We start from the raw sequence: 27894 nt of genomic DNA on the forward strand, positions 1-27894 counted from the left end.
GTTCTCTCTCGAGTTTATTATAACTTGGAAAAGCAGGGGCTGCACAGAAGTCTTCACGCCTGCGTATTGTCGCAGTGTTAACCAGTGGTTTGTGAATAAAACCATCGCTGAATGTGCACCCTGCTAGTACTTTCAACGTCTGTACTCGGCGTGTAATTTCCAGAGATGCCGAAAGACCTAAGGACTATTCTAAAGCTGGCTTAGTGCAGAGACAAAGGCAGCCAGGCACAATCCTCGTATGTTTACATACGACAGTAGTGCAATAATCACGCAAAATCAATTGTGATGTTTTTGTAACTCACTTTTACCATAACAGTAATTGTAAATGTCCTTTTGTAAGAGAACATATTTCATTTTAAGCGTCTCTACGTTTGTGCACTGTTTTTCTTGTGTGGTGCGGTTGCATTTGAGCCGATCTCTATCTGGCTGTCTGCTCTGATCTCTATCTGGTTGTCTCTGCTCTGATTTCTGTTTGGTTGTTTATCGTGATTTCTCTTTGCTTTATTGATGTTCGCTGCTGTGCTTTTTGTTAATTTGGTGATCCAGGTCACTCTTACAAATTAGACGCCTATCCTCCTCTCTTGAGCCCTCACCTGGCTTATCCATTAGGGTTGTCACTATATAACCTCTCACAATGCAATACGACACGGCCTTAAATATCCTTAAAAATGTACGATTCTCATATCATGCTGTGACGATTTATCGTGGTTTTCCCTCAACTTTGTAATACATTTTCACATCACGTCGTTACTTTGCTTTTCTTCACGTAAGAAATAAAGATCACCACACACAAGTTCTTTAACTGCAGTTCACTCAATATTGAGGCTGCCATGAGTCGTAGAATCATTGTGACTTCACAGTCTGTCGCACTTGTCACACCACGCGCTGTTGGAACATGATGACATCATATAACCCCCCCCCCCGTGCCCATCAACCCGAACAACGTTTTACAAAGTGCTGAATTAATGATGAACAACTTCTTTAAATTTATTATTATAGTTGTGAACTTTGTTTCTTGCTATTTGATAAATATTTTATTATCGTGATAAAAAATTGGAAAAATGAAATGCGTGATATGACGATCTTTTGCAAAGCAATATAATCACTGTGCACCTCGTATCATCGTAGTATCGCCGCCATGCAACCCTAGTAGCCATGGTGACCCAAGAAGCTGGTTCTTGGTGGTAACCCCGACCAGAGCCTCGTCAGAGAAGTTACTTGGGTGGCAGGACCAGCTTACTTGAGTCTGACCCAGAGAGTCCGGGAATTGACATCTTTGTTCGGGTGTCAAAAATCGATTTGTAACCGAGATCTGGTACCGATGTCGCCGTGTTGGAACGATAGTGCAGTCCGCTGTGTTATTTTGATAACAGACCTAGGCTTACCGATGAACGGTCCCAGCTTGGTGTACCATGTAACAAATTTGGTGACCTACTCTGTTGTGTGAGCGATGGAGCAAGTTGTCTGTAAGACCGAGATAGATTATCCTCTAACGTGATGCTGATGAGCTCACGTCCTGGTCTGATGGTGACTCCACAGTGCTGCTGCTGCTGCTGCTTAGTTCGACTGTGCCCTGCTGGTCGGAGAAAAGGATGAGGTTGCCTTCTTTGGGAGACGCCTCCAACCTTTCCTTTTCGACACCAAGTAGCAATGGCGTCCCGGTTAAAGAGCCGTTCGCTACCTCCTCCAGTGCCGCACCAGCCGTCTGCTTGCGAGAATTCAGAAAGCCCTGCGACTGCTGGCACATGGCGTTAATGAGGGAAAAAGACTCTTCCAGCTTCTGGCACGATGCCTGCAGGCTATCGAAAGCGCTGTTGCGCACTACTGCATGCACCTCGGGCTCTGGCTGCTTCTCTGACAGCTTACCTTCTGCTTCACTGACACCAAGTGCAACGTTACCTGCACGAGAATCGTCTTCGCCGGATTCTGTGTTCGGGTTACCACCGACGTCTCGTTCCACCTTACCCGCTTCCTCGTCTGGGTTAGCGCTGGTGGTGTCTGACTCAACCCTGCCAACTTTCGGATCAACGCACTTCTCCACGGTGTCAGTATTAGTGGCGTGCAGAGAGGTCAATATTTGCCCTGCAGCAATATCACTTAAACCATCGCCACCTCTCCGCAATACCGGAGCAGGACACAGTGCCGGTAGCTGTGCTAAACCCACGAGCGGCTGACTCCCGTCACCGGACATGTCTGGGCACTTCTCGCCGATCTCGCCGGGGGGGGAGCACGGACTGCTGGCACCGTGTACGGGGCTCGGCATTGCCTCGCCAGCCGATGAGCTGGTGGCATCACGAACCGAAAATTTTGAATCGGTGAGCTCCCAGGAGAACTGGTCAAGCGCACAGGATGCAGAGTCCGTGAGAACACAAACCCCCATAGCCATACCGACGAGGTCGCCCGATACCAAACCAGCGAGCTCGTCCGCCTCGCTGCCAAGCTGACTCGGCGAGCTGCACGCCGGCGCATTGTCTGCGGGGAGGTCGCAGCTCGCGACTGCTTCGCCGCTGGGAGCGTTGCCATTGATCTGGCTCGTTAGTTGTTTGACGCAGGATGCCAGGTCGCCGCGCTCACTCTGCAGGGCCCGGCACAGTCGCTCCAAACGCTGCAGCTTCAGCTGCAGGCATTCCATCTCCTTGTCACGCACAACTTTCTGGAGGAGAGGAAAAAGATAGAGACGAAGCAAAAAGGGGGCGTTTGTAAAGACACAATAGATTATCCGGTGGCTTCGGGGGTGGGGCGCCAGATTTTCAAAACGCCGGATAATTATCACTAATCGTTATTATTGGAAATAGCTTATTTTTGCACATTCTTGTATGGCATGTTTTTCGGTGTTGTTTTATGTTTTGAGTGTTTTAAATGTGTTTACTATATAAAATTGGCATAAATAAACATACAAATAGATGCAAATAATTGGAAGACTCTGCATGGGGTGATGTACTGTATACAGTACATGTGCAGTATTTTCATTGTTTAAGTTGTCGTATGTAAGTGTATAATGTACTGTATTTAATATTTAACACTTAAATAAAGCATAGCTACTTGGTTTGCCACGCTACACGTGGTACCAATAGCTGGAATGGATACAGTCTTTGCAGCGATTTTGCCAGTTTTGCTGGATCGGCCCAGGACCGCCAGAAGGCAGATAATCGCCACAATGATTGGGCATATTTTTTGTTGTCATGTAACACCTCCACCACCCGACCAAAGCCAAACAAATAAAATTGTCAAGTGGTCCGCAGGGTAGCCACAAAGCCCGTTTGCAGCTTGAAACCTGCAGCGAGGTGGGTCTCCGGCGCACGTTGCCCACGCAATTCGGCAAGTATTTGAATACTGAATTCAGCAGACGAAAGATGGGGAGAGGTTATAATCTGATGTTGCTGCCACGAACCCCAGACCTGACAATAACAACAAGTGAATCCCTGCAGTCACGAAAGCTTTAAATCGAAGTGGGGAGTGTGAAGTAATTGGGGAAGACAGTACTTCATACTTCTTTTGTCATGTAACGAGGCCAAGGTACAGCTCTGCAATGCCTCGCTTAGGCCATTCCTATTGAAAGGGCCTACACGAGAGAAGAGCAATTGAGAGTTCGCCCCCCTCCCCCCACCTTCTTCTCGACGGTATTTGGCCTCCTCTTCCACACTGGACAGAGGTGGGAGCGCGCACACTTTACCCCACCGCACGTGACCTGCTGTTCGACTTGACCCCTTTCTTACTGTTGGGTGGACGGAAGCGGGGAGAGGGGATTTAAGAAACTGAACGTCCTTCTCTGTAGCAGTGAGGGTGCAGAAAGTGCTGCCCCCTACCGTGCGTGGACCAGAGTTCACCAGCAATTATCATCTAGGAGACAGCTCTGAAATAGCTCTATTATTTTAAATTGTACCAGGTAAGGCTCACTGAGCAATATAGCTCTTTATCATAGCAGCCAAATACTCTCAACGCATGTTTCTAAATGTGGAGGGAAAAACCAGAGGGATCTAGAAAAAAATCCAGGCAACCACGAGGAGAGGGAGACATGCACACTCCAAATATACAGCCGTCGAGGGCGAAATCAAACCCACGAATTCTGAAAACCAGGCGAGGTCATTAACATCTTGCCACCGCGGCACCCTCTGAGATATATCAGCTTCTGTGGGCCATTCTCTAACACACGAGGGTCGCGCTGCCCCATGAGATATCCAAATGGAAACCAGAGGAAGAACGTTGAAAAGCAAGCAAAAAAAGTGACAATTTTGCACGACGTTTAACTGGAAATTACAACCAGCATCATCAGGGGTTACCACCCAGCATCATCAGCTGTTCACAACCAGCATCATCAGGGTGGAAGATGGTAGCCTTCTTACGACCCACCTGTTAAGTGCCTCATCTCACGACAAATACCATAAATCGGCCTTTTTGGAAATCGTGTATTTTCGATTTGAAATATGTGCAAATCGCATGCAAAAAGCGGTCCTTTTAAAGGCCAAATGATCAGCCAAAGAAGAGTGGGACCTGCATTTCAAGTGTACCAACTAAACGTGGAAGGCCTCTCATGAGCAAAGAGTGAGGTGCTCGCCAAGTGTTTACATCAAGAACACATTGATGTTGTAGCACTCCAGGAAACCCACGCCGAAGATAACCTACTCGTGAACTATAAAATCAATGGATAAGACATTCTTTGGGTCTTTCGGTAAAGTCACGTAGATAGGCTCAAAGTAATCTCGATTTGAATCTTTCGTAACTGCAGGAATCCATACTCTTTGGTTCCTTCGGTAAAGTAATGTAGGTAAAAATCAAGTAAAACAAATCACGACGTTTTTATCGCAACACAAGCAATCTTCATCAGGTGGAACAACCACAGCAAGAAAATGCTGAAGTAGGCGAGAGAGCTGCTGTGGCAAGAGATCATATAGGTAAGAACCAATTTCTCAATCACATCAATTCTATCCATCAAACTCACCATGGAAGTGGAGAAGGATGGTAAGCTACCATTCCTGGATGTTTTGCTTGAGAAGAGGCCTGACGGTTCGTTGGGACACTGTCCATAAGAAAGCCACCCACACAGATTCCTATCTGAAATCTGATTCCCACCACCATCCAGCCCAGAAGAATTCCCTCATCAAAACACTACACCATAGGGCCTACTGCATCTCCGACTAACACCACCTAGCCAGTGAACTGGAACACGTACACCAAGCCCTCAAGATGAATGGGTACTCGGACCGCATTATTCGCAAAGCTGATTCTACAACCATGGAGAAACAATCTCCTGAGAAGCCAATCAAAACCATCACTTTACCATACATAACAGGTGTTACCAAAAAATATTTCCAAAATATTAAACAAACACAAGATCCAGGTCCTATTCAATATAATACACAAAATACGTGATCTAATCCCATCTGTGAAGGAGGTAATTCCTGACATGCAATACCCTGGAGTCAACAAACTGAGTTGTACCTGCGGTAGCAGTTACATTGGAGAAACGAAACGACATGTCTCGGACCGTGTTCGCGAACACAAGGCAGATCTGAAACACAGCAGAACCAATACCTCTGCCGTAGCTGACCATTGTTATAACGGCGTGGGCTTGCATAATATAGTTTTTTTCCGAGACCAAGGTACTCTGCAAATCTTCGAGCAACTATCAAAGGTCCGTTCATGAAGCCATCCAGATATATAAACAGACATAACTTCAACCGAGAAGATGGATACAAATTGGACAATCATTGGAAGGATGTTATTAACCAGGTAATGCCTTAACTGGTTGTGGTTGTTTCCATCCTACCTGCCGTTTACTAATAGATTTTTTTGTCCCCGTGTCCCACACTCAGCTTCCCACTTCTAGCCCCGCCCACTTCCCCCCCAGCCTCACGTCCTCTTCCCCTAATGTTCAAGCAGACCCCCCTACCCCACACCCCCCTCTCTCTCTCCTCCCTTGCCTCCCCCCTTTCTTACCTATGTTGAGTAGTAGACAGAGGTACTCGGAGACGGAGGTTGAGTTAGGGGCTTCCGCCAGGGTTTATTAACACTTATCACTATCCCTGGTTCCCTCTTTACCCCTTCCACTATCCCCGTTCCTCCAGTGACCCCACTTACGTTACGGGGTCTCCCTTAAATACCCTAGGAGGGGTGACGTCACGTGCACTGCCCAGCGCGTGCGACCCCACGTCTCGTGAGGTCACTGCACCGGACAGCGCACACGACGCCACCACTCTCCTCTACTCCTCTACATCACCACCCCCCGTGAAAAAAAACAGCCGACCCGGCTGCAATCAACCCGCAAGCGGGGCCCCACACCGGACCGAAGACCGAATAATCACGAGTTCGTGTGCCTGAAGGTAAACCCGGCTGCTAGAAAACTCAACCTTAGGGCAGCACGGCCCTTCAAGCAGAACAGTAACAACAACCACAAAAAAAAAACAAATAGAGCCCGAAGGCCTCATCCGCCGGATAGCGCCGAACGGGCGCCAGGGGCTGGGCCCGCTGAACGGCCATCAGGGCCGTCACCGGAGCCGCATCCCCCTCGAGCGGGTATGCGCTGCTGGCCCGCTCCCCCGTGCGGTGTCCGCCACCCGTGCAGGTGGCCCGTCAGCGGGCAACAGGCCCACCGCAGTGGCCTCCGGTGACCGGGGGGTCTCTGTCGGCCTCACTCGGGAGGGGCCTGGGGGCACACACACAGGTCGGACGTCACCTCCGTCAACGAGACCCGGCCGGTCAGGCACGCCGGATACATCATCAGCCGGCCGCTCCGGAATTGGGGGTGGATCCCCCAGGGTAGATGGAACATAACGTTTGAGCCGGGACGGGTGCACTATCCACTGCCTGCGACCGAATCGAATCCGGACGCATTGCGGCCGGCGGACCTCCACAACCTCCACGGGTCCCTGCCAAGGGCGATGCAATTTGGCCGATGTGCCAACGGGGACCTGGGGACAATGCAGCCACGCTTTTTGACCCGCTACCCACGGGAGGCCAGCTGCCTGGTGTTTGGGCAGCCGCTCATTAGCCGCCTGCCGGCTTGCGGAATTCTCGGCAGCGGCCTGTCGCGCCTCGCGCAGCCGGTCAAGCGCGACCTTCAAAGGGGTCGGCACCGCCGACCCCTTCTTGGAGGAGCCAACGTCCATCTGGACGTGCACCGGGGGCTCCGGTTCCCTACCGTACATCAAATAAAAAGGCGAAAATCCCGTGGAGGCATGAGGGGCCAACCGATACGCCGCCAAGACCCCCGGGACGAACAGGTCCCAGTCTGACTGGGACGTGTTCACCTGGTGGCACAGCATGGACGTAAGGGTGCGGTTCAAGCGCTCTACCATCCCGTCTGACTGGGGGTGGTAGGGCGAGGTGCGGATTTTCTTGGTGCCAAGGAGGTCACACACCTCCTTGAGCAACCTAGACGAGAAATTCCGCCCCTGGTCAGTCAACAATTGTTCCGGCGCGCCCTTGTCAAACACGTACCCCTGGACGAAGGCCTCGGTGATAGAAGAGGCTGACTGATCGACCAAAGGCCATGCCATGGGCCAACGTGTGAGGTACTCAACGCCCACCAAGAGGTATTTGTGGCCCCGTTGGGATGCAGGGAATGGCCCCAAAATGTCGAGCGCCACGAGCTCATTAACGCGAGAAACCTGGATGGACTGCAGCGGGGCCCGGTCCCGGACAACTGGGGCCTTCCTCTGCGCGCAGTCGTGGCAACCCTTCAAAATCAGTGCCACGTCACCCTCAACACCCGGCCAGTAATAGTCCCGCTTAAGGGTCGATAAGGTCTTGTGGTAGCCAAGGTGCATAAGCTTCTCGTGAATGGCTCGGGTTAATTTACCACGCAGGCTAGTGGGCACAACCACACAATAGCGTTCCAATTGGGCATCCCAACGCATGAGTAGTCCGTCATGCACGGCGATCGCCGGGGCAGCCGACGAAGCTGAGCTCCGGGCCTTATGTCCGACACGGCGCCGTAGCTTCAGCAGAGAGGAATCCTCCATCTGCAACCCGGATCATACCTCCCGGGGAAGTCCAAGGCTGAAATCCGCGGGCGCCGCCGCACCTGGAGGGGTGTCCGCCTCGGCCGACGCAACCAACTGGGCCGCGGCGTCCCCTGGGGCCTTGCAACGGCTAGAGCCCAGGGCGCAAGCACACCCGCCGTCTGCCGGCAATCGGGATAAACCGTCCGCATTTCCATGCTGTGTCCCCTTCCTGTGGATTACATCAAAGGGGTAATCCTGGAGCACTTCGAGCCAGCGAGACAGCTGACCCGAGGGCTGACTAATCTTCAGCGAATATTGCAGGGCCGCGTGGTCGGTTCGGACCGTAAACAGCCTACCGTACAAATATGGTCTATACAACTGAACAAAATAAACTATGGCCAAAAGCTCCCTCCGGGTCACACAATATCGCTGTTCCGTCGAGGACAGAACGCGACTGCCATAGGCTACCACCCTCTCAACCCCGTCGACCACCTGGGCCAGGACAGCCCCAATTCCCGTGTCGCTGGCATTGGTATCGAGCAGGAAGGGTTTCGTAAAATCTGGGTACCCCAAGGGCGGCGCATCCGCCAAGGCCGTGCGAAGCGCTGCAAAAGCCGCCTCCTCCTTCGCGCCCCAGTGAAACCTTTGGCCTTTGGCGGAAAGGGCATGCAGTGGCTTCGCAATTGTCGCAAAATCGCGGACAAACCGGCGATAGTACAATGCGAAGCCAACGAAGCTACGCACCTCCGCGACAGATGTGGGAGTCGGCCACGTCCGGACACAAGCCGTTTTATCCGGGTCCGTGGCGACACCTGACGTGCTAACAATGTGTCCCAAATACCTCACCGATGGTTGTAGCAAGTGGCATTTCTGGGGTTTGAATTTCAAACCAGCAGCACGCACTTTGACGAACACCGCCTCAAGGCGTTGCAAGTGCTCGCCAAACGTACGGCCAAAAACAATAACGTCATCCAAGTAGATTAGACAAGACTCCCACTGCAGCCCCGCCAAGACCATCTCCATGAGACGCTGGAAGGTGGCCAGGGCCGAATGGAGACCCATAGGAAGCCGATTGAACTCGAACAACCCCTGGGGCATGCGGAACGCTGTTTTGGGTCTAGAGGCCTCATCCAGTGGCAATTGCCAGAAGCCGGAAAGCAAATCTAAAGTCGAAAAGAACCGCGTGCCCGAAAGGGCGTCCAGGGAATCGTCCATGCGAGGCAATGGATATGCATCAGCCACCGAGATCTTGTTCAATCTACGAAAATCGACACAGAACCGGAGACTCCCGTCCCGTTTCTTGACTAGCACAATGGGGGCACTCCAAGGGCTAGTAGATGGGGAGATGATGTCCGCAGCCAACATTTCCTCGACAGCCGAGCGGACATGATCTTTTTCCGCTGGGCTAAAGCGGTGGGAATTAAGTCGAATAGGGGCCGCGTCGCCCGTGTCTATGTGGTGGTCCAAAAGAGTAGTGCGACCCAGATCAAACTTACTTTGGCTGAACACATCGGTGAACCGCTCGATGAGGTCGCGGAGTTGCCGACATTCCCCGGAGGACAACGAGGCATTCTCGTCGCACAACGTGGCGATCCATGATACGTGGGGGTCCCCCGTGCGCATCACGCCCGCCACGACCCCTCCATCCGGGCAGCGCTCTCGGGTGGAGGAGCCGGGGTCGCGTGTGCCAGGACGGCGCCGGCCGGGACTACGACCGGCAAGGGTCCCGAATTGAGGACCTGCAAAAAAAGGTCCTGGCCCCCCGACACGGCTGTCAAGGCGCCCACCAACCCCTTCGTCCTTGAAAAGTAGCTTAACGGGGACAGGAGGATACCCGTCTCCGTGGAGCCCATTTCGAGCGGTTTGCGCAACCTAAGGGGTATCAGGATTTGTGACGCCGGTGGTACGGTCACCGGCACTTTATTCAAGGCCCGTACACCGGCGACCAAGGGAGACAGGACGGTAGGCGATTGTAGGAATTGCAGCCGCCTCCCTGACGGCATTTCCACACAGCCCTGGTCAACGAGAATTCGGATGGGCATCCTAGACAAAAAGTCGGTCCCCAAGAGGCATGGAACTGCCAAGGTCCTGGAGACCAAAATCGGCCCGGCCAACTCAATCTCGTCAACCCGAACCGACGCTACAACGTGGCCCAAGATGCCCAAACTGCCGCCGTTCGCGGCGACACAAGCCCCGCGAACCGGCCTTAATGGACCCACGCTGCGGGGTAGCAGCCCAAAAATGGCCTCAGAAATAATGGTGGCCGACACCCCCGTATCCACCAGGAGGCGAACGTGCACCCCTTGCACATATCCTGCCACCGCTGAGGAGCCGGCAGCTGCCGCCACCATCCTATGCGCAAGCGCATCCCAGTGGCGGGTCTGTCTGGGCCATTGAGGGGGTGATGACGATGGTGCACCCGACCCTTCGAGGACAACCCCATGACGATGGGCCCTAGCCCCGCTAGATGCATGAGGTGAAGGGAGCGGCCGCGCAGATGATACGTCGCGACTCGCCTGGGGCCCCGGACCCGATGCCAAGGAGGGTCTGGAAGAAGGTGGAAGTCCCTTTTCCAAAGGCCCCCGGGGCATTCCGGCAGCCCCGCTCAATGTGGCCCCGCTGACCATAGCGGAAGCAGGCCACCGTGTCCGCCTCCTGTGGACGGGAAGGTCCCGGCCGCCCCCGCTGCTCCGGACGGCGACCACCCGCCCCCCTTCCTTGACGATCGGGCATCGCCAGGGCCGCGAGGGTGTCCACCCCCTGAGAGGTGGCCCCCCCGTCCGGCGTCGGGACCCCCGCACACGCCGCCATCTGAGGCCGTTGGCGGAGGGAGAGGTGCGCCTGAATGTTTTCGGCGACCGCCAAGGATGTGATCTGCCGATCATTGTTGATCGACAGAGCAATTCCTAGCTCCCTTGCCAGGTCAAGCAGCTTCCCCAAGGCCATAGAATCAAGTGCCCTGCCGTACAGGTCAGGGTATGCAGCCTGCGCCAGGGCCAGGAGCGAGCAGCGGAAGGCCAGCGGCAGTTCCCCCTCCTCCCGCCGCCGCAATGAAAACTCTAGCTGCGTGGTGGACGGCGGCTCAAAAACGTTGGCCATTTGGATATAGGCCGCCGGGAGTGTAGCCCGATTGGCCGGATGGATGGACTTGAAGGCCTGCAGAGCCCTTTCGTCCAAGCAGGTCGGAAGCGCCGGCAAGGCCTCCTCCATGGACCAGCCGACCGACATGTATGCCGCGTCGAACCGGTCCTGGAAGGCCGACCAGACGCCCCCTTGCGCGACAAACGGCGCAACGTTGGGTAACCGGTGCTGCCATTGGCCGCGCGGCGCCGCGAGGTGTGGAAGCCAAGCGGCACCTGCGGGCCACCCGGCGGACGCGACGTGGTGTGGCGGTGACAGCATTGTGGCTCCCGCGGGCCACGCCGAAGACGCGGAAAGGTGCGGTGGTGCTGCGGCCCCCATGGGCCACACCGTAGGCGCAGCGAAGTGTGGCTGAGTTGCGGCCCCCATGGGCCACGCCGTAGGCGCAGCGAAGTGTGGCTGAGTTGCGGCCCCCATGGGCCACGCCGTAGGCGCAGCGAAGTGTGGCTGAGTTGCGGCCCCCATGGGCCACGCCGTAGACGCAGCAAAGTGCGGCTGAGTTGCGGCCCCCATGGGCCACGCCGTAGATGCAGCGAGGTGTGAAGGCGCCTGCGCTTTCGCGACCCACCTGTCAGCGGCCGCAGCCGCGGCAACCTCTCGCGACGCGGCAAGGGACCACGGCGTTGCAGCCTCCATGGGCCACGCCGAAGACGCGGCGGTATAACACGGAGCCGCGGCGTCATCCATGACAAGGGACGCAGGCACGGCGAGGTGCAGAGCCGCGGCATCGCCGGTGGCCGGCCCCGTGAGCGCGGCGACAGGTTGAGCCGCGGCAGCACCCGCGGCCCATTCCGATGGCACGGCGATGTACGGGGCAGCGGCAGCTGCCGCTGCCCACCCCGGCGACCCGGCGAGGACGGCACGCGCGTACTTACCCGGGGCCCCCCCGGCGGGCGCAGCTTGATGAAGAGCCGCGTCGTCGCCGGCGGCTGGTCCCGCAGGAGCGGCGTGCCGAGAAACCCCGGCCGCGTCGGTGGAGAGACGCGGCGTCACGGTCACCATGGCAGCCATGGCGCCGACTTGCGGCGTCGCAGCAACAATGTCCGCCGGCCGCCGCGTCGCAGCCATAACAGCGGCCGCATACGGCTCCCGAGCCAACATGGCCGCCGCGGATTGCGTCGCAGCCAACATGGCGGCCATTTCCGGTGGAGCGGTCGCTGGGAAAACGGCGGCGGTTTCAACGTTGGCAGTTGACGGTTGCTCCCGTCCCGAGTGCGGGGCGGTTGGCCGCGTCCGCGCCTCCACCTCGGCCAACCTGACGGTCAGCTGCCCCACCGCCTGCAGGAGCTGCTGCAGCAGAGCTGCGGGGACGCTCTCCGTCTCTGGCGGTGGCGGTGAGCTGGCACTCCCCGCAGCCGACTCCTCCCGCTCCGGCCCGCTCGTCTCCATGGGGACCGTCACCGAGGTCCCGGGCTCTGGGGTCACTGCTGGAGCCTCCTCTCCGCCTTCGGCACCCTCCAAGTCATGTGCCGGTGGGTTCTTACGCCGTGCGCCCGCTTTATACATGTTGGCGACAGTGTAAACTTCTGACACCAGTTGTTGAGTAGTAGACGGAGGTACTCGGAGACGGAGGTTGAGTTAGGGGCTTCCGCCAGGGTTTATTAACACTTATCACTATCCCTGGTTCCCTCTTTACCCCTTCCACTATCCCCGTTCCTCCAGTGACCCCGCTTACGTTACGGGGTCTCCCTTAAATACCCTAGGAGGGGTGACGTCACGTGCACTGCCCAGCGCGTGCGACCCCACGTCTCGTGAGGTCACTGCACCGGACAGCGCACACGATGCCACCACTCTCCTCTACTCCTCTACACCTATATAACCTCTTGCCACGGCAGCTCTCTCACCTACTTCAGCATTTTCTTACTGTGGTTGTTCCACCTGATGAAGATTGCTTGTGTTGCGATCGAAACGTCGTGATTTGTTTTATTTTATTTCTACCTACGTGACTTTACCGAAAAAACCAAAGAGTAAGGTTCAAAGTAAATAACAAAAACTACGACGTTTCAACAAAAACTACTACGACGCAACACAAGCGATCGTCTTCAGGAAAAGGAGGGTTAGCTTCCAAAGGCAAACTTATTATAAGGGTTTGAAATAGGCGTAGCGCAAATGTCAGCAGCCAATATTAATGCAAGTGGTGGGCAGCCAACCCGATGGTGGTTGGTTTTCCACCGATCAAACGGCTGCCAGGTGAAAGATCATGACATAAACGCCCAGTTGGAAATGACATTCTGTGGTAAATCTGTCAAAAATGACCAATATACCAAGTACTTGGACATACCACTAGACAGAAGCCTCACATTCAAAAAGCACATTGAAAAGGTGTGAAAAAACAAAAAGCAGAGGAGCTCTGTTATGCAAACTGGCCCGGGACAAAGTTGGATGGCCACCACCAATACTTTTCGCATGACCGCCCTCGCGCTCGTGCACTCCAGCGCCGAGTACTGCGTGTCATTCTGGGCATCAAGCGTCCACACAAAGAAATTGGACGTCCAAAACAACAGCGTCCTTCGAACAATAACGGGCACACTGAAATGCACTCCCATTGAGTGGCTACCGGTTCTGGCCAACATTACACCAGCAAACCTCCGCCGGGATGCAGCGACAGCAAACCTATTGGAAAAAAATCCGAGGCAGTGTACATTTACCATTACAACAAGACCTGCTTAACCCTCCACGAACTCGTTTGAAATCCTGGAAACCAATCTGTGATTGTGCAAGACAATTGGATGAAGCGGGGTCTATTGAAGACCGCTGGCCAACACTGTGGAGTTCTGTGGACATTCCAAATAAAAGCCTCATCGAGGATCCCATGATTGCTATGCACGGTGTTGATCTGCCAAGAAAACTATCAACCATTTCATAACAGCAACAGGTCACTGCGCACACCTCCTCCACAAGAAGAAAATTAAAGACAACCCACAGTGTGATTGCGGCCACCTGAACCAGACAATGGACCATATTGTGAACAACTGCATCCTACGCCCGCTCTCCGACGGACTGAGCAGAATTAGTCGCAATACTCCTGAAGCTATCACATGGCTTACATACTTAAACTGGGACGTGTGATTTGCACATACAGTGGTACCTCGGTATATATCGTTAATTCGTTCCAGAAGGTAGGACTTATACCGAAAATGACGTATACCAAACCAATTTTTCCCAATATAAATAAGGGGAAAGGAAATAATCCATTCCAGAGTATAAGAAATCATATTTTATATGGCATATTATACATTAATGGGGTTGTATAAAATAATTTAAACACCAATTACTAAAATGCATACAGAAGCCACGTGACCGCGCTGCTGTTAGCTGCGCTGGCCACGTGACGTGCCTCAACCCCGCACGTCGCGCGCACCTCGACCCGGGGCTCCACCATCCATGGGGGCAGCCCCCCACGCCCCCCACGCCCCCCCCCCGCCCCTCTCCCCAACGCCCTCCCGCCCCTCTCCCCAACGCCCCCCGCCCCTCTCCCCCACGCCCCCCCGCTCCTCTCCCCCACGCCCCCCCGCTCCTCTCCCCCACGCCCCCCCGCCCCTCTCCCCCACGCCCCCCCGCCCCTCTCCCCCACGCCCCCCCGCCCCTCTCCCCCACGCCCCCCGCCTCTCTCCCTCTCCCCCATGCCACCCCGCCCCTCTCGCTTTATTTCAGTCGTGAACAGGGCATACGCGCGTACTGTACGCGGTGACTCATCCCGACCCATACAAGTTCTAGCAAGCGCATCGTATCCCAAGCAAGACGTCGTATCCCAAGACATTTTTCCTCTCGTAAAAACACGACGTATACCAAATTCGATATATTCCAAAGCGGTCTTATACCGAGGTACCACTGTACTTGCTCTAAGCTAGAGAGAGATTAGGTGATAATGCTCAGCTCTTTACATTTAGCATGGTTAGCGGAGGACAGCTGAGCGTTTGTTAACACCTCCTTGCCGATGCTGCTTGTAATCTCCAGTGTGTGGACTTTTCATCTTTCCTCCTCCTGTTTGCTGAAAAACCAAATAAATTGGCATATTTTCCCATAGCCGTGAACACTTGATTTGATTGGCCAGTCGCTGAGTGGTAGTGGAGGGTTATAGTAAAAATAAATATGTGACATTACACCTAAACGATTATCAAACCCAAAATACACTAATTATGAACCATGACATCTGTTGTGATAGCATTGTGTGTCGTGTCGTCACCTCTTCAGTCATGTCCAGTAGGGCCCGGCTGCTCTGCTGCCAGCGCTCCTTCCACACCAGTGCCTCCTTCTCCAGCTTCATGATCTTCTTTGTCATCTGCGCATCACGTGCAAATACAACACAACAACCGCCATTTGACACTAAGTGGCGATGACGTCACCACGACGCTTGTGCCAGGCGATGTGCACATTGAGGCCACGTGAAGTGTCGAACGCCCGCTGGCAGGAGGTCACGGGGCAGACCCAGGTGCCACTGGTCGACTGACTGAGATGACTGAGATGACTGGCTGATGCACCACCTGTGCACCCTACTGTGCCAACTTGCTGTGCTTTAGCCACCTGGCGCTCTGCTCATTGTTGTGAGCGTTGCTCCTCCGCCCTCCGTTGTTGTTGGAGGGCGATTGCCTCCAACTGCCCAGTAGCGTCCTTCACGAGCCTCCTCCACAGAGGCCGACCTTGACACCGCTGGTACCAGTCATCGGCAAGTCCACTCAGCTCCACGTCCTCCTGTACCACATCACTCCATCTCTTCTCTAGCCCGTGCCGCGCCCGTTTAGCCCCCTCAATCCGGCCGAACAAAATCTGTTTAGGCATGCGGTGGCTGGGCATGCGGACTACATGACCCAGCCAACGCAGCCTTGCCTGCCGGAGGAGCTCACCAATGGGACTTTGTCCAGATCTTTCAAGGATTTGTGAGCTCCTCACATCCAGCCTGGTTAAACCCAGGATGGATTGTAGGCACGCCAGCCTAAATGTTTCTAACTGGCGAAGATGCTCCATTAGGGGGGTCCACGTTTCGCAAGCATAGAGAAGGGAGGGAATGACCGTGGCCGAGAAGACCTGAAGCTTTGTGTGGAGCGACAGACCAGGTAGCTTCCACACGGCGTTACGCAACCGATGAAAAGATATTGCCACTCGACTGATTCGGAGTGAGACCTCTGCTGTTAAACCGGAGCTGGTCATGAGCACACCGCCCAATTATGGAAAACTCTCCATTCTCTCCACAACTGCCCCATTAGCAATTGGGAGTTGTGGGCGTGGAGTGTCTGATGGCACAAAATACCCAGGCAGGTGCTTAGTTTCGGTCGGGCTGATGGTAAGAACCCACATGCTCCAGGTTCAGCAGAAACACCTCCAACTCCTCGTCTGAGTGAGCAGCATTCACCAGATCATCAGCATATATAACATGGTTGACCAATAGGGAGGCAACCCTTGACCGCACCCAGGCATCGATCAGTCTCCCATTGTATCTGTACCAGATGAAAATTCCTCCGGTACAGCTCTCAAAGGTTTCACAAACGATGTGGTCAAAATTGATGTTAAATAATGGAGCCAGAGGACAACCCTATCACACCAGGGCGAACAAGGATTGGCTCTGACTCCCGGCCACGTAGTTTTACCCGGGCCTGCGCACCATCTTGAAGGTCCTTAATGATTGTGAGCAGAGAGTCAGGGACTCCGAAAGCACGAAGAACAACCCAGAGCACAGGCCTACTGATGTTATCATAGGGCTTGACCAGGTCAATAAAGCAGAGATCTAGGTCCCTTTCGAATTCCCTCCACCTCTGCTGTAGCAGACGTACAGAAAATATGGCATCTGTGCAGGACCGACATTTCCTGAAACAACATTGGGGCTCCACAAGCCTCTCCTCAGAGTGCCTGGCAAGGCGATACTCTTAGGTTCTTTCGGCAAAGTCACGTAGGTAAAAATAATAATAATAAAATAAAATAATAATAAAATCACGACGTTTCTGAAGCAACACAAGCCTCCGTCATCAGGTGTAACTGCTCCAGTAAAATTACTGTAGTGATGTTGAATAATCCTTGCCAGGACCTTTCCTAGTGTAGTGTATATAGCACTGAGTCACACACACTATAGTTGGAGGCAACACGTTTATTTACACCGCTCTAACCACTTCAGGTTCTATAGCTAGGTGTGGCTATCTGTTCACTATGTGCGTGCAGATTACTGTAGTGAACGGGCCAGCCAGCACTCATGCTGTTTGACCCACGACCTGAAGCTACAACTGCCAATGAACGAGGAGAGTGAGGACGAAGAGACGCGGGATCCCAGGCTGATCCCCACAATGAACCCCGATCCCTGTCGGGGCTCCTCCTTTATTTCCCTGGGCGCGGGCTCGCCGCGCCCTCGGCCACGCCGCCTACTCTATCAAGTAAGAAGCCCCCGGCTCCCAGTCACGTGTCCCTCCATTACCCGATGCTCAGCAGCACATGTGTAATAGTGGCTGGCGCTAACCATAGAGTGACAACATTTCATGTCACTACACTAGCACACTGAGGAAGGAGATGCCCCTGTAGTTGTTATAGTCTGTGTGGTCCCCCTTCTAAAAGAGTGGGACCACCAGGGCATCCTTCTAATCCTGCGGAACCCATCCAGTGGTCCAGCCTGTTATTGATGTCATCTAGGGCAGTCTGCGCACAAACGTCATCCTCCCTCAACATTTCGCTTGGGAGATCAACTCTGCCCGATGCTTTTTCTGGTCTCAGACTCTGGATCACCGTCTGTACTTCCAAAAGATGGCACTTCAGCCAGCCACTCACAGGGGTGACTACTTTTTCCAATATTTGAGGCACGTAGCCTCAGCAGGGTCATCCCCACTTTGCCCCTTGATGTTTTCCAGGCTGAAGGATTTCCCCTCAGAAACGCTCCACACATCTGCAAACCTGTTCTTGGGGGTCAGAGATCAGATCACCTTTCTTTCCCCTAATGATGGTAATGGGTGTGGTGCTGCAAGTTATTTCTTTGATGGAGTTAAAAAGTGATTTGTGTTTGCAGGCTATGGAGGCAGACTCCATCTCCCCAGAAATCTGCGACCACCACCCATCCTTGCAGTGCCGCATGGCTCTACGAACCTCTGAGCGAAGGCTGCAGTTAGCCTCCTCATTGTTTGACGTGGGATGCTGTAGCTGGTGAGAGTGGGCCTGTCGCTTTTTCATAGCCAGCCGGAACACCTCTTTTGACAGCCAAGGTCTCTGGGGAGGTTTGGACTGTGCATCCAAAGCAGCCATTGCAGCTGCATGGGCCACAGTCCTAAACCTCGGCCATTTCCCCTTGGTATCAGGAGGAGTGGAGGACGATGCCAACCCCAGTTGCAAGCGATGATTAAATTCTTACTTGCAACTTTATCAGCTAGCTGAGACCAGGACACTGTGGGGTTGAATGGGGTCCTGGATGCACACCTGCCACCAGAGTGGAAACATGGCAGGCGCATCTTACAGATGACAAGCCGATGGTCAGTGGGCAGATTATCTCCCTGGTTGGTCCTGGTGTCAAGCACATGGGCCTGCAACCGCTGTTCCGTCACAATATAGTCCAGCAGATGTTCTTTCTTGGACCCGGCATGCATCCATGATGTTGTGTGGATGCGCCAACACCGGAACAGTGTGTTGATAATTACAAGCCCATGGGCTGCACAAACGTCTAGCACCCTCCTATCGTTGTTATTGAGCTGATCTTGTCCATGCTTTCCAATCACTCCAGACGAGGTTCCGGCATCATGACTCACTTGGGTGTTAAAGTCACCAAACAGGATGACTATCCAGAGGGGTCACTTTAGCTAGCACCTGTGACAGGATGTCATAGAAGTCATCTGACTCAACAGCCTTGCCTGCATCCTTCCACTGATGTTCATCTTCGGTGGGAGCATAAGTAACCATGACCACCACTCCTCACCTCTGGTTGATGGGAAGGTGAGTCCACATTAGCTTGGGGCTTATAGCTTCCCACACCTCATCACCATGCTCCAATGCCCCCTTCATTATTTTGTTCAGAAGAAGAGCCACTCCCTGTTGTTTGGCAGTCTCATGTCCCGAGTTTAGGACTGTCCACCCCTTAAGGTGGAAGGAGCCAGAGCCAGTCCACTGGACCTCCTGAATACCGCAGAGATCGAGGTGGTACCAGTCCAGCTCCTGAGGAGTGGCAGCCTTTCCTCTGCAGTGAGCATTGGAACATTCCACATGGCCACCCAAAATGGCCTTTTGCTGTTTCTGGAGGAATGCCGAAGGTAAGGATTCAGTCTCCTGGCCAGGAGATGTTATAGACGCCTGTCCCCCCAGGGCGTCCAGCACAAGGTTAATTCGATTTTTAACACGTGTTTTAGTGGTAGTTCAGTTGAATGTGGAGAGGTTAACAGGCCCTCGCACCCATCCAGACCCCCCTTGGCCGCACATACACACATACACAGTGTCGCACACACATGGTGTCTAAAGAAAAGATTACTCCGTATAGCCTTAAACAAACTTTTCGGGGCAAGTGCTCATAGCGAGTAGCACCTATGAAGGCCAGCATGGCACCAGAAGGGGTGAGTGGCCAGCACCACGCCGGGCCGCCTTTGTCTCCCCAGTGGCCATCAACCCCAATACGAGTGGCCACATGTTGACGTGAATGCGTGCGTGCGGCATTATCATGCGATGACGAACCTGGTCCATTTCGCCGCGAAAGGTGGAGAAGCTCTTGCTGCTCTTGGTCAGCATTTCCTGGAACTCGGAAATCCTCTGCGTGTAAAGCAGCAGCTGTCGGCAAACACACGCAGACGCACATACGGTTGCACAGGCACTGCAGAGCCGCTCAACCAACTATGAGTCCTCCGATAGAGCTTTCCGCCCAAGGGGCAGGTCCACGGCTCACGCTACCTCCCCCCCAATCCCCCTCAACCCCGCTTTAACTCAGGGTGCATGAGCCACACGTAGGGAACAAAGTAAGGAAGCAGACAACACGACGATTCCTTCCCACATCCGATCAGCCTCACAGCCTTTCCCCTCGGAGCATGTAATGTCAACAGCATTGGTTCGGTGCGAGCAAAATTCTGGATCGTTCTCGACGGTCAGTGTCTCATTAGCAGTCGGGCTCGCTTGAACCAGTGCTGCGGTGAACTGTGAAAAGGTTATGGGCAAGGACTGCTTTTAATATTCAGTGTTTCATCAGCAGAGGCAAGCTTGCTTGAACAGATGCTGGTGAATGTTCATAGATGTTCATAGGGCAAGGGCTCCCTTTGGTTTAAGCCTGATTACTGATAAGCTTAAGCCTGGCCACTGACAAAAGACAAAATCGGTCGAGTTTGCTTGTGTTGAAGCAATGATGATGAAATTCTGCATTTGTTTTCCAGTTATAATTTGATCATCTGTAGGAGACTTATCATCCCACCCACCACCACCCTGTGACAGACAGACGAACACATGGACAGAACTGATGCACGAATGCTCTCAGCCTGAGTTGGAGAGCTTCAATAATCGTGGTTTCTGTGGGCACGGCCAGGTACTGTGTGGGCGGTGGTGGTGGTGAGCAGTGGGGCGCAGTGGCTGCCCCTCACCTGTCTCTTCAGAGCCTCCTCCTTCTCCTCCATCACCTTCAGCACCAGCTTGCTCTCAGCCGCCTGGTGCAGCAGCTAAGGACGGCAAAAGACGAAGATCCCTAAAATAGCCTTCACAGTCTGTTGGGGCAAGTGCTGTTAATGAGCAGCTTACGATGGCACGCACATACAAAGACAAACATCCCCCTGTACAGCCTACACGGAGTATCTATGAGGGTGGTTTGGCCAGCACCATGCCCCGGCCTTTTTGTCCCTCCAGTGGTGATGTTTACACATCATACCAAATACTTGTTTATGGCTGAATCGCCCAAGGAAGAGGCCTAGGATCTGTTCAGATATTCGCCACTGATGCTGGCCATGAGCAGGAATCGAACTCGGGTCACCAGGTTTGGAGCACATGTGAACGTCGCACGTGTGTTACGCAAGGCGTATGAATGCCACGCGGGACACGTTTGACGCATGTGAACATCACATATGGCCTCTGCAAGGTGGGTGTGTCAGGTGCATCACACATCAGGTGTGTGTGTCCCGCATAACACGTGAACATCATGCGTGCATGTTCTGCACGACACGTGAACTTCATTTGTGTGTGTGTCCCACATGACGCGTAAACATCATGCATGCGTGTGTCTCACGTGACACATGAACTTCACGTGCGTGTGTCCCGCATAACGCATTAACTTTACACACGTGTTCTTGCACAATGCGCGAACCTCACATGCGTGCGTGCGTTCATATGTGTGTGTGTGCTTGTGGTGGCCACAGTGCGCGACGCACAAACTCCTTGTCACGTTCGTGCCGCTGCTCGCCGTCGCGCCGCAGCTCCGACTCCTCCTGCAGCTTCACGGCCGACAGCTGCTGCTGCAGCTCCCGGTACTTGAGGATCTTCGCCACTTGCTGAGCGAGAGGGAAACACAATGAGGCATCAACGTGAGAAAAACGGCCGCGGGCTTCGCGCTGGCGACTCGGTGGCGGCAGGCTCACCTCCTCCCGCTGCGCATAGTCTCGCAGCAGCGTGCTCAGCCGCTCCGCCAGCTCCTGGTTTTCGCCACGGAGCCGGTCACTGCGGCCCTCGTTCAGCTCCATCTGCTTGCGGATGTTGTCGAGCGTCGCCTGGAAGTGTTCCGTCATCTCGCGCCGCTTCTTCTCCTCCGTGTGCACGCGCTCCAGGCTCTCGTCCTGCATGTGGCCACAGGAGGGGGGTGGGGGACAACCGCCGTCCGTTAATTGCTTTGCTCCCGGCCCATTGTCTGAATGCACAACCGCCGGCTAGTCACGGCGATCATCGGCGGCGACGACAATGAAAATGGTTGGCGCGATGATGGCCGCGACCGCCGCCCGACAAACACGACCGTGACGAGGCCGATTGAAGACGCTGGCTGCAAAATGCCACCGGCAGCCCCAACGGTTATTTGTCGCCCGCCCCGTTCTCCATCCGTGACCCACGCAAGCGAAACGTCGGCTGCACCAAGGTTTTCGTTTAAAGAGTCCGATGGATGGACGGTGGAGGTCCTCACCAGCAGTTGCTTGTTGTTGCGCTGCAGCTCCCTGCACAGAGTCTCGAGTTTCCCCTTCATGAGCAGCAGGCGGTGGTTGTCAGTGCGCAGGAGGTCACGTTCATGGGACGCGGCGGCGGCGAGCTGGCGCGATGACCGGGCCTGCAGAGACTGAGAGACACGCGCGGTGACGCGGCAAAGACTGCATGGGTGACTCAGCATGGGCATGTGTGGTGTGCGTGCGTGGTGTGCGTGCGTGGCGTGCGTGCGTGGCGTGCGTGCGTGGCGTGCGTGCGTGGTGTGCGTGTGTGCGTGGCTTGCGTGTGTGCCCATCACTACCATCTCTGTGTATCTGCTGCAGAGCGCCGCCAGTTTCTCCTCGGGGCTGGCGAAGTCGCTTAGCGACTCCATGAGCTGCACTAGCAGCTTGGCTGCACACGCACGCGCACAAAACAAAGACAAAAATCCCTAGTATAACCTTAACAGACTGTTGGGGCAAGTACTGTTAGCGAGCACCTATGAAAGCCGGCCCGGCACACGAGGGGGTGGGTGGCCAGTACCACGGCCGGCCGCTTTTGTCTCCCCAGTGGCATTGTGTACACATCGCACCAGGTACTCATTTGATGCTGAGTCAACCTAGGGGAGGGCCCATGACCCGTTCAGATAATTGTCACTGGTGTTGGCCGTGAGTGGGAATTTAACTCGGGTCGTCAGGTTCAGAGTGCAACGTACTAACCGCTAAACTACCGCTCCTCACATGCATGCACACACGCACACACAAAGACAAACGCACACACGCATGCTCACGTAAGTGGGTGCCACCGTGAGACACGACTGGGTTGGACTCCCCCTCTGGGTTTAGCCCCCACACTCCGGGAATCGGCGTCTGGGTTCGGGCGGCACGAATTGCTTTTGTGCCGAGATCTAGTAACGATGTCGTGTTGGACTTTTATTTACAGAATTGATCCGCACCGAAGCTGGGGAAGATGGCGAATGTATTTACAGAAGAAATTTGATGCAACTGGAAGGAGTGACTGATGCAAAGTTCTAGAGTAAAATATCACGGACATGCTCACCGACGTCTTTGAGAAAGAACACCACGCGACTAACCATAGACTAGCGTTGTCCGTAGACTAATATTGCCCATAGGCTCGCATTGTAAAGATGCAGTGACATCGCTGGATTTCACCATGTTGTGGGTGCAGTACGGGCCCTAGAGGAGCACGGTGTGCGTGGAGTGACATCGCTGGATGGCACCATTTTATAAGTGCAGTGCCGGCCCGAGAGGGCACGGCGTGTGTGTGCCGACCTAAGAGAAAGGTCGGGTAAGGCCATAGAACTTTGGTTGACCCGGGAGGACATGTGACCAGTTTAACTGACAGGGGGGCCCCAAGAGGGGGCTAGGAGGGCCACGTGATTGGAACCCAGGTTCTTCCCGATGGCTCTGGAAGGGGGCGTGGCCAAGGACAGAGCCGGCCAAGCCGCAGAGAATATAAGCAGTTTCCCGAGAGGGATCGTGGTTGTCTGTCCCGGTGAAGAAACCCTTCGTCTACGATCTCCGTTCTACGAGTCTTCCAGCACGTAGACCAGGGTCCGGAGTTAACAGTTACTCAGTAGCCAGGGGTAATTAGCTGGGTGGTCACCACCCTAGGTTGTTGTCTTGTTAAAGAGGAAGTCACTCCGTTGTGTTGGAACTAAATAAATGCGCTGCCTCCAAGTTTAAGAGTGCGACTCAGTTGAACCCACGACACATAGACTAGCATTGCCCATAGACGAACATTGGCCATAGACTAACATTATCCATAGACTAGCATTGCCCATAGACGAACATTACACAGACGAGCATTGCCCATTGGGGCCGTCCATAAATGACGTCACGCGATTTTGGACGATTTTTAACCCCCCCCCTCGTCACACGGTGTCACAAAAAGTCAGATCCCCCCTCAAATGTGACGTCACAAAGCTCTGCCCCCCCCTCCCCCCCCCCAAAAAATATAAAACATGCATCAAATCGCTTTAAACTATTGTCATTGTAGTGCGTATTTAATGTGCGGCTGCACTCTGATGTTGTAGGAGAAAACATTTATTAAAAAGTCGATTTAATAAAGTAGAACGTATTGTCTATTTATTTAAAGTTGTGCATTTTGATGTGAAGTCACATTTCTCAACCCCCCCCCCCCCTCGTCACACATCGTCACAAATATCTGACCCCCCCCCCCCCCAGGTGCGTGACGTCATTCATGGACGGCCCCATAAACGAACATTGCCCATATACTAGCATTGCCCATAGACGAACATTGCCCATAGACTAGCATTGGCCATAGACTAACATTGCCCATAGACTAACATTGACCATAGACTAGCATTGCCTATAGACGAACACTGCCCATAGACGAACACTGCCCATAGACTCTGCTTGTGTATCGGTCTTCGTGCCTGTGTTTTTTCAAATTTCACACTTAACTTCTAATTTAGCAATCTTTGGAAGAACGTAATCAGCCAGGCTATGCGTTAATTGTGTGTTGACCGACCCTCTGTGTTTCATTGCCTTACATTTCCAAAGTTTTGCTAGTTTAGTTAATTTAGTGTGTCTCTCTCCCTACCTCCTAATTTTTTCAAGCTTTCGTACCGTACCCCTCATCGTGCTACTCATTGACATGCTAATTTCTCCAACCCCTCTCTCTCCGCCCCTGCCCCCCTCTCTCAAGCTTTTTACACCTTGCCACTCACCGTTTCCACTCATGGACATGCTAATTTCTCTAACCCCTCCCTCTCTCCCCGCCGCCCCCCCTTTCTCTATTTAAGGCCTCGACACAGAGGCATAGTTTCTCTTTGTGCCTATGTTTGCTCTCTCTCTATGTATCTGTCTGCTTATATGTCTGTCTATGTTGCTGGTTCTGTGTTTAATCTCTCTCTCAAATGTAGCATTCTCAGGAAGAACGTAATCAACCAGATAGGGTGTTGACTGTTATGTTATCCGACTCTCTGTTGTATTACATTACATTTCTAAGTATATTAGATTTGTGTTTCTATTTAATTTATACCTGATGATGATTGCTTGTGTTGCAATCGAAACGTCGTATGCTAGTATTTAATTTAATTTATTATTTTATCTTTATACGTGACTTTACCGAAAGAACCAAAGAATAATTCCTGCAGTCACGAAAGCTCCAAATTAAGTTTGATTGCCCATAGACTAACATTGACCATAGACGAGCATTGCCCATAGACTAGCATTGCCCATAGACTAACATTGCCCATAGACGAACATTGCCCATAGACGAACATTGCCCATAGACGAGCATTTGCCCATAGAGTAACATGGTCCACAGCCACGCCACCACTCACCAAACTTCTTCTTGTTCACCGGATGTGTCAGCAGCTCCTGGACTGCAGACAACTCGGCTTCCTCCACTTTGCCAGGCTCTATCAACTGCGCGCCTGTCTCCTCCAGCACAGCCTCCGCTGTCACTGCGGGCGGCCCCTCGGCCTTGCAGGGGGCCTCCTGCGGCGGCGATGCTGGGCCGACCTTCACGGACTGCGACGCCACTTCGGCCTCCAGCGACGCACTGCCCTCAGGAGCTGTCTCTGGGTTCCCAGGGCCCTCGGGAGCCGGGGCGATCTCGAGGGTCGCCGTGGCCTCCGGTGTCATGGGGGGGGAGGGGGTCTCGGGATTTGTGGGGTCCTGGGGGGCCTCTTGGCAAGGTGGGCACGTGAGCTGCTCTGCCTCCATCTGGGAGCTGTCGTTGGCCCTGTGAGCGGCACGCACGATGAAGACGAGTTTGCCCCGTGTAGCTTACACGGGCTGTTGGGTGCAAGTGCTGTTCGCGGACACCGATGAAAGATCAGCACGGAGGTGGTGTGTGGCCAGAACACCACGCCCAGCCACCTTTGTCTTCCGAGTGAGGATGTTTACACACTCATTTGAGGTTGAGTCGACCTCGGGGAGGACTGGTTCAAATATTCGCCACTGTTATTTGGTAGTGAGCTGGAATTTTACTCGGGTCGCCGGGTTTGTAGCGCAGTGCGGCACGCTACCCGTTGTACTCCCAACACACACGAGAACACCCGACTCAGAAACGGTGACCCTTTCTTACAATCCGCGGGTTTTGACACCGCACGGAAAGAACCAGAGAGACGACGAGCATTAACACCGCACGCAATCTCCCCCTAACCCTCCACCACACCACCAAGTCAGCCGGGTCACCCCACCACGCGGCTATATTCTTGGCGGGCCCGCGAAGCCGCCGCCACTGCCGCCGCCGCGGCTATTCCGGGCCGGGGCACACGGAGCCCCCCCGGCTAAATATGGATGGGCAGGACGACAGCTGCGACGTAACCCGACCCCCACCCCCATTCCCGCCACCACCCAGCCCGCGATATTTATACCGGGCCACCAGTGCCAGGGCAATGACGAACCGATTCCACTTCAACCGCAGTGACGTTATCCCAGCTGCCCCATAGCCAATCGTGAGAGCGGGGCGGTTCGTGGTGGTGGTTGTTGTTGGTGGTTGTTGGTGGCCACGCCACCACACCGCGGCTGCGACTGCCTGGTGATCGAGCACTGTCGAGGCGGCGAGTGTTGGTGGATCACACACAGACGCTGCTGTGAGACGCTCCTTCTTAATCCGTGGGTGGACTATGGAGGAGGAGCCGTAGCCCTGGCTCGCCAGCAGACGGCGGTAAAAGTGTGTGGACTCATAGCACATCCGTTGATTCCATTTCTACGGTGGGAATAGAGTGTTGCCCCCTCGCGCAAGGCTTCTCATCCCATTCAACATTGTGTACTTTGATGTAAACGTATAACAGTATGACAAATTAAAAACAACCCAATTGCAGCGGCAGGAGGCCCTTTTGAAAACGAGTGATATGACTCGGCGTGGCTCGCTTGGACATACATGAGACGTACCGCACACACACACACGCACACAAACACGCACACACACACGCACACACACACACGCGCACACACGCACACACACACGCGCACACACACACGCACACACGCACACAAACACGCACACACACACGCACGCGCACACACGCACGTTGAGAGGCGAAGGCGCAGTCCTGCAACTGCTCGCTCGCAGTCACTCACAGACACAGGCGTGTAGACACGTGTGTAGACACGGTCACTTACAGTCACTCTGACACGCGTGTTTACATCAAAGTACACAATGCGTGTCAGAGTGACTAAGTGACCGTGTCACTCAGACACGTGCGTAGAGACGGTCACTCACAGTCACTAAGACACGCGTGTAGAGACAGTCACTTAGTAACTGACACGAGTAGTCACCCAAACACGTGTAGTCACTCTGACACGCGTGTAGACAGTCACTTAGTCACTCTGACACGTGCGTAGATAGGTCACTCACAGACACGCGTGTAGACAGTTACTTAGTCACTCTGACACGAGTAGTCACCCAGACACGTGTAGTCACTCTGACACGCGTGTAGATACGGTCACTCGCAGTCACGCGTGTAAAGACTGTCACTCGCACTCAGACACGCGTGTAGAGACAGTCACTTAGTCACTGACACGAGTACAGTCACTCAGACACGTGTAGTCACTCACAGACGCGTGTGTAGACGCAGTCACTTAGTCACTCTGACACGCGTGGAGACGGGCAGCGACACGCATCTCACCTTGGAGCCCGCTACGCGCCCTCGGTGATATCGCGCAGAGCAGCAGAAGGTGCGGAGACTGCCAAGGTCGCTTCGAGTCGAGGGGGCGGGGAGTCGGGGAGAGTCACTGCGGAGACGGCGGGGAGGAGCTGGAGGGCTGTGGGTGCAGGGCAC

At 54.1% G+C, this 27894-nt stretch overlaps 1 protein-coding gene across 2 annotated transcripts; it reads right to left on the bottom strand.

Moving 5' to 3' along the window:
* LOC133356926 (alpha-taxilin-like) lies at positions 1-27894 on the bottom strand. Of its 2 annotated transcripts, XM_061574626.1 has the most exons (10): positions 27742-27894; positions 25444-25847; positions 22435-22526; positions 22117-22266; positions 21584-21778; positions 21377-21496; positions 20600-20674; positions 19710-19802; positions 15271-15366; positions 1-2653 (listed from the first exon to the last, which is right to left on the bottom strand). In XM_061574626.1, the coding sequence occupies exons 2-10, from the start codon at positions 25826-25828 to the stop codon at positions 1490-1492; spliced, it is 2370 nt and encodes a 789-aa protein (XP_061430610.1). In that variant the 5' UTR covers positions 25829-25847; positions 27742-27894; the 3' UTR covers positions 1-1489. The 2 variants fall into 2 exon arrangements, with proteins under 2 accessions (XP_061430610.1, XP_061430611.1); XM_061574627.1 differs by lacking the exon at positions 27742-27894 and having other exon boundaries at positions 25444-26331.

This window comes from Lethenteron reissneri, chromosome 56 (genome assembly GCF_015708825.2).
Source record: "Lethenteron reissneri isolate LAM-NWPU_2019-01 chromosome 56, ASM1570882v1, whole genome shotgun sequence".
NCBI classification, from domain to species: Eukaryota; Metazoa; Chordata; class Hyperoartia; order Petromyzontiformes; family Petromyzontidae; genus Lethenteron; species Lethenteron reissneri.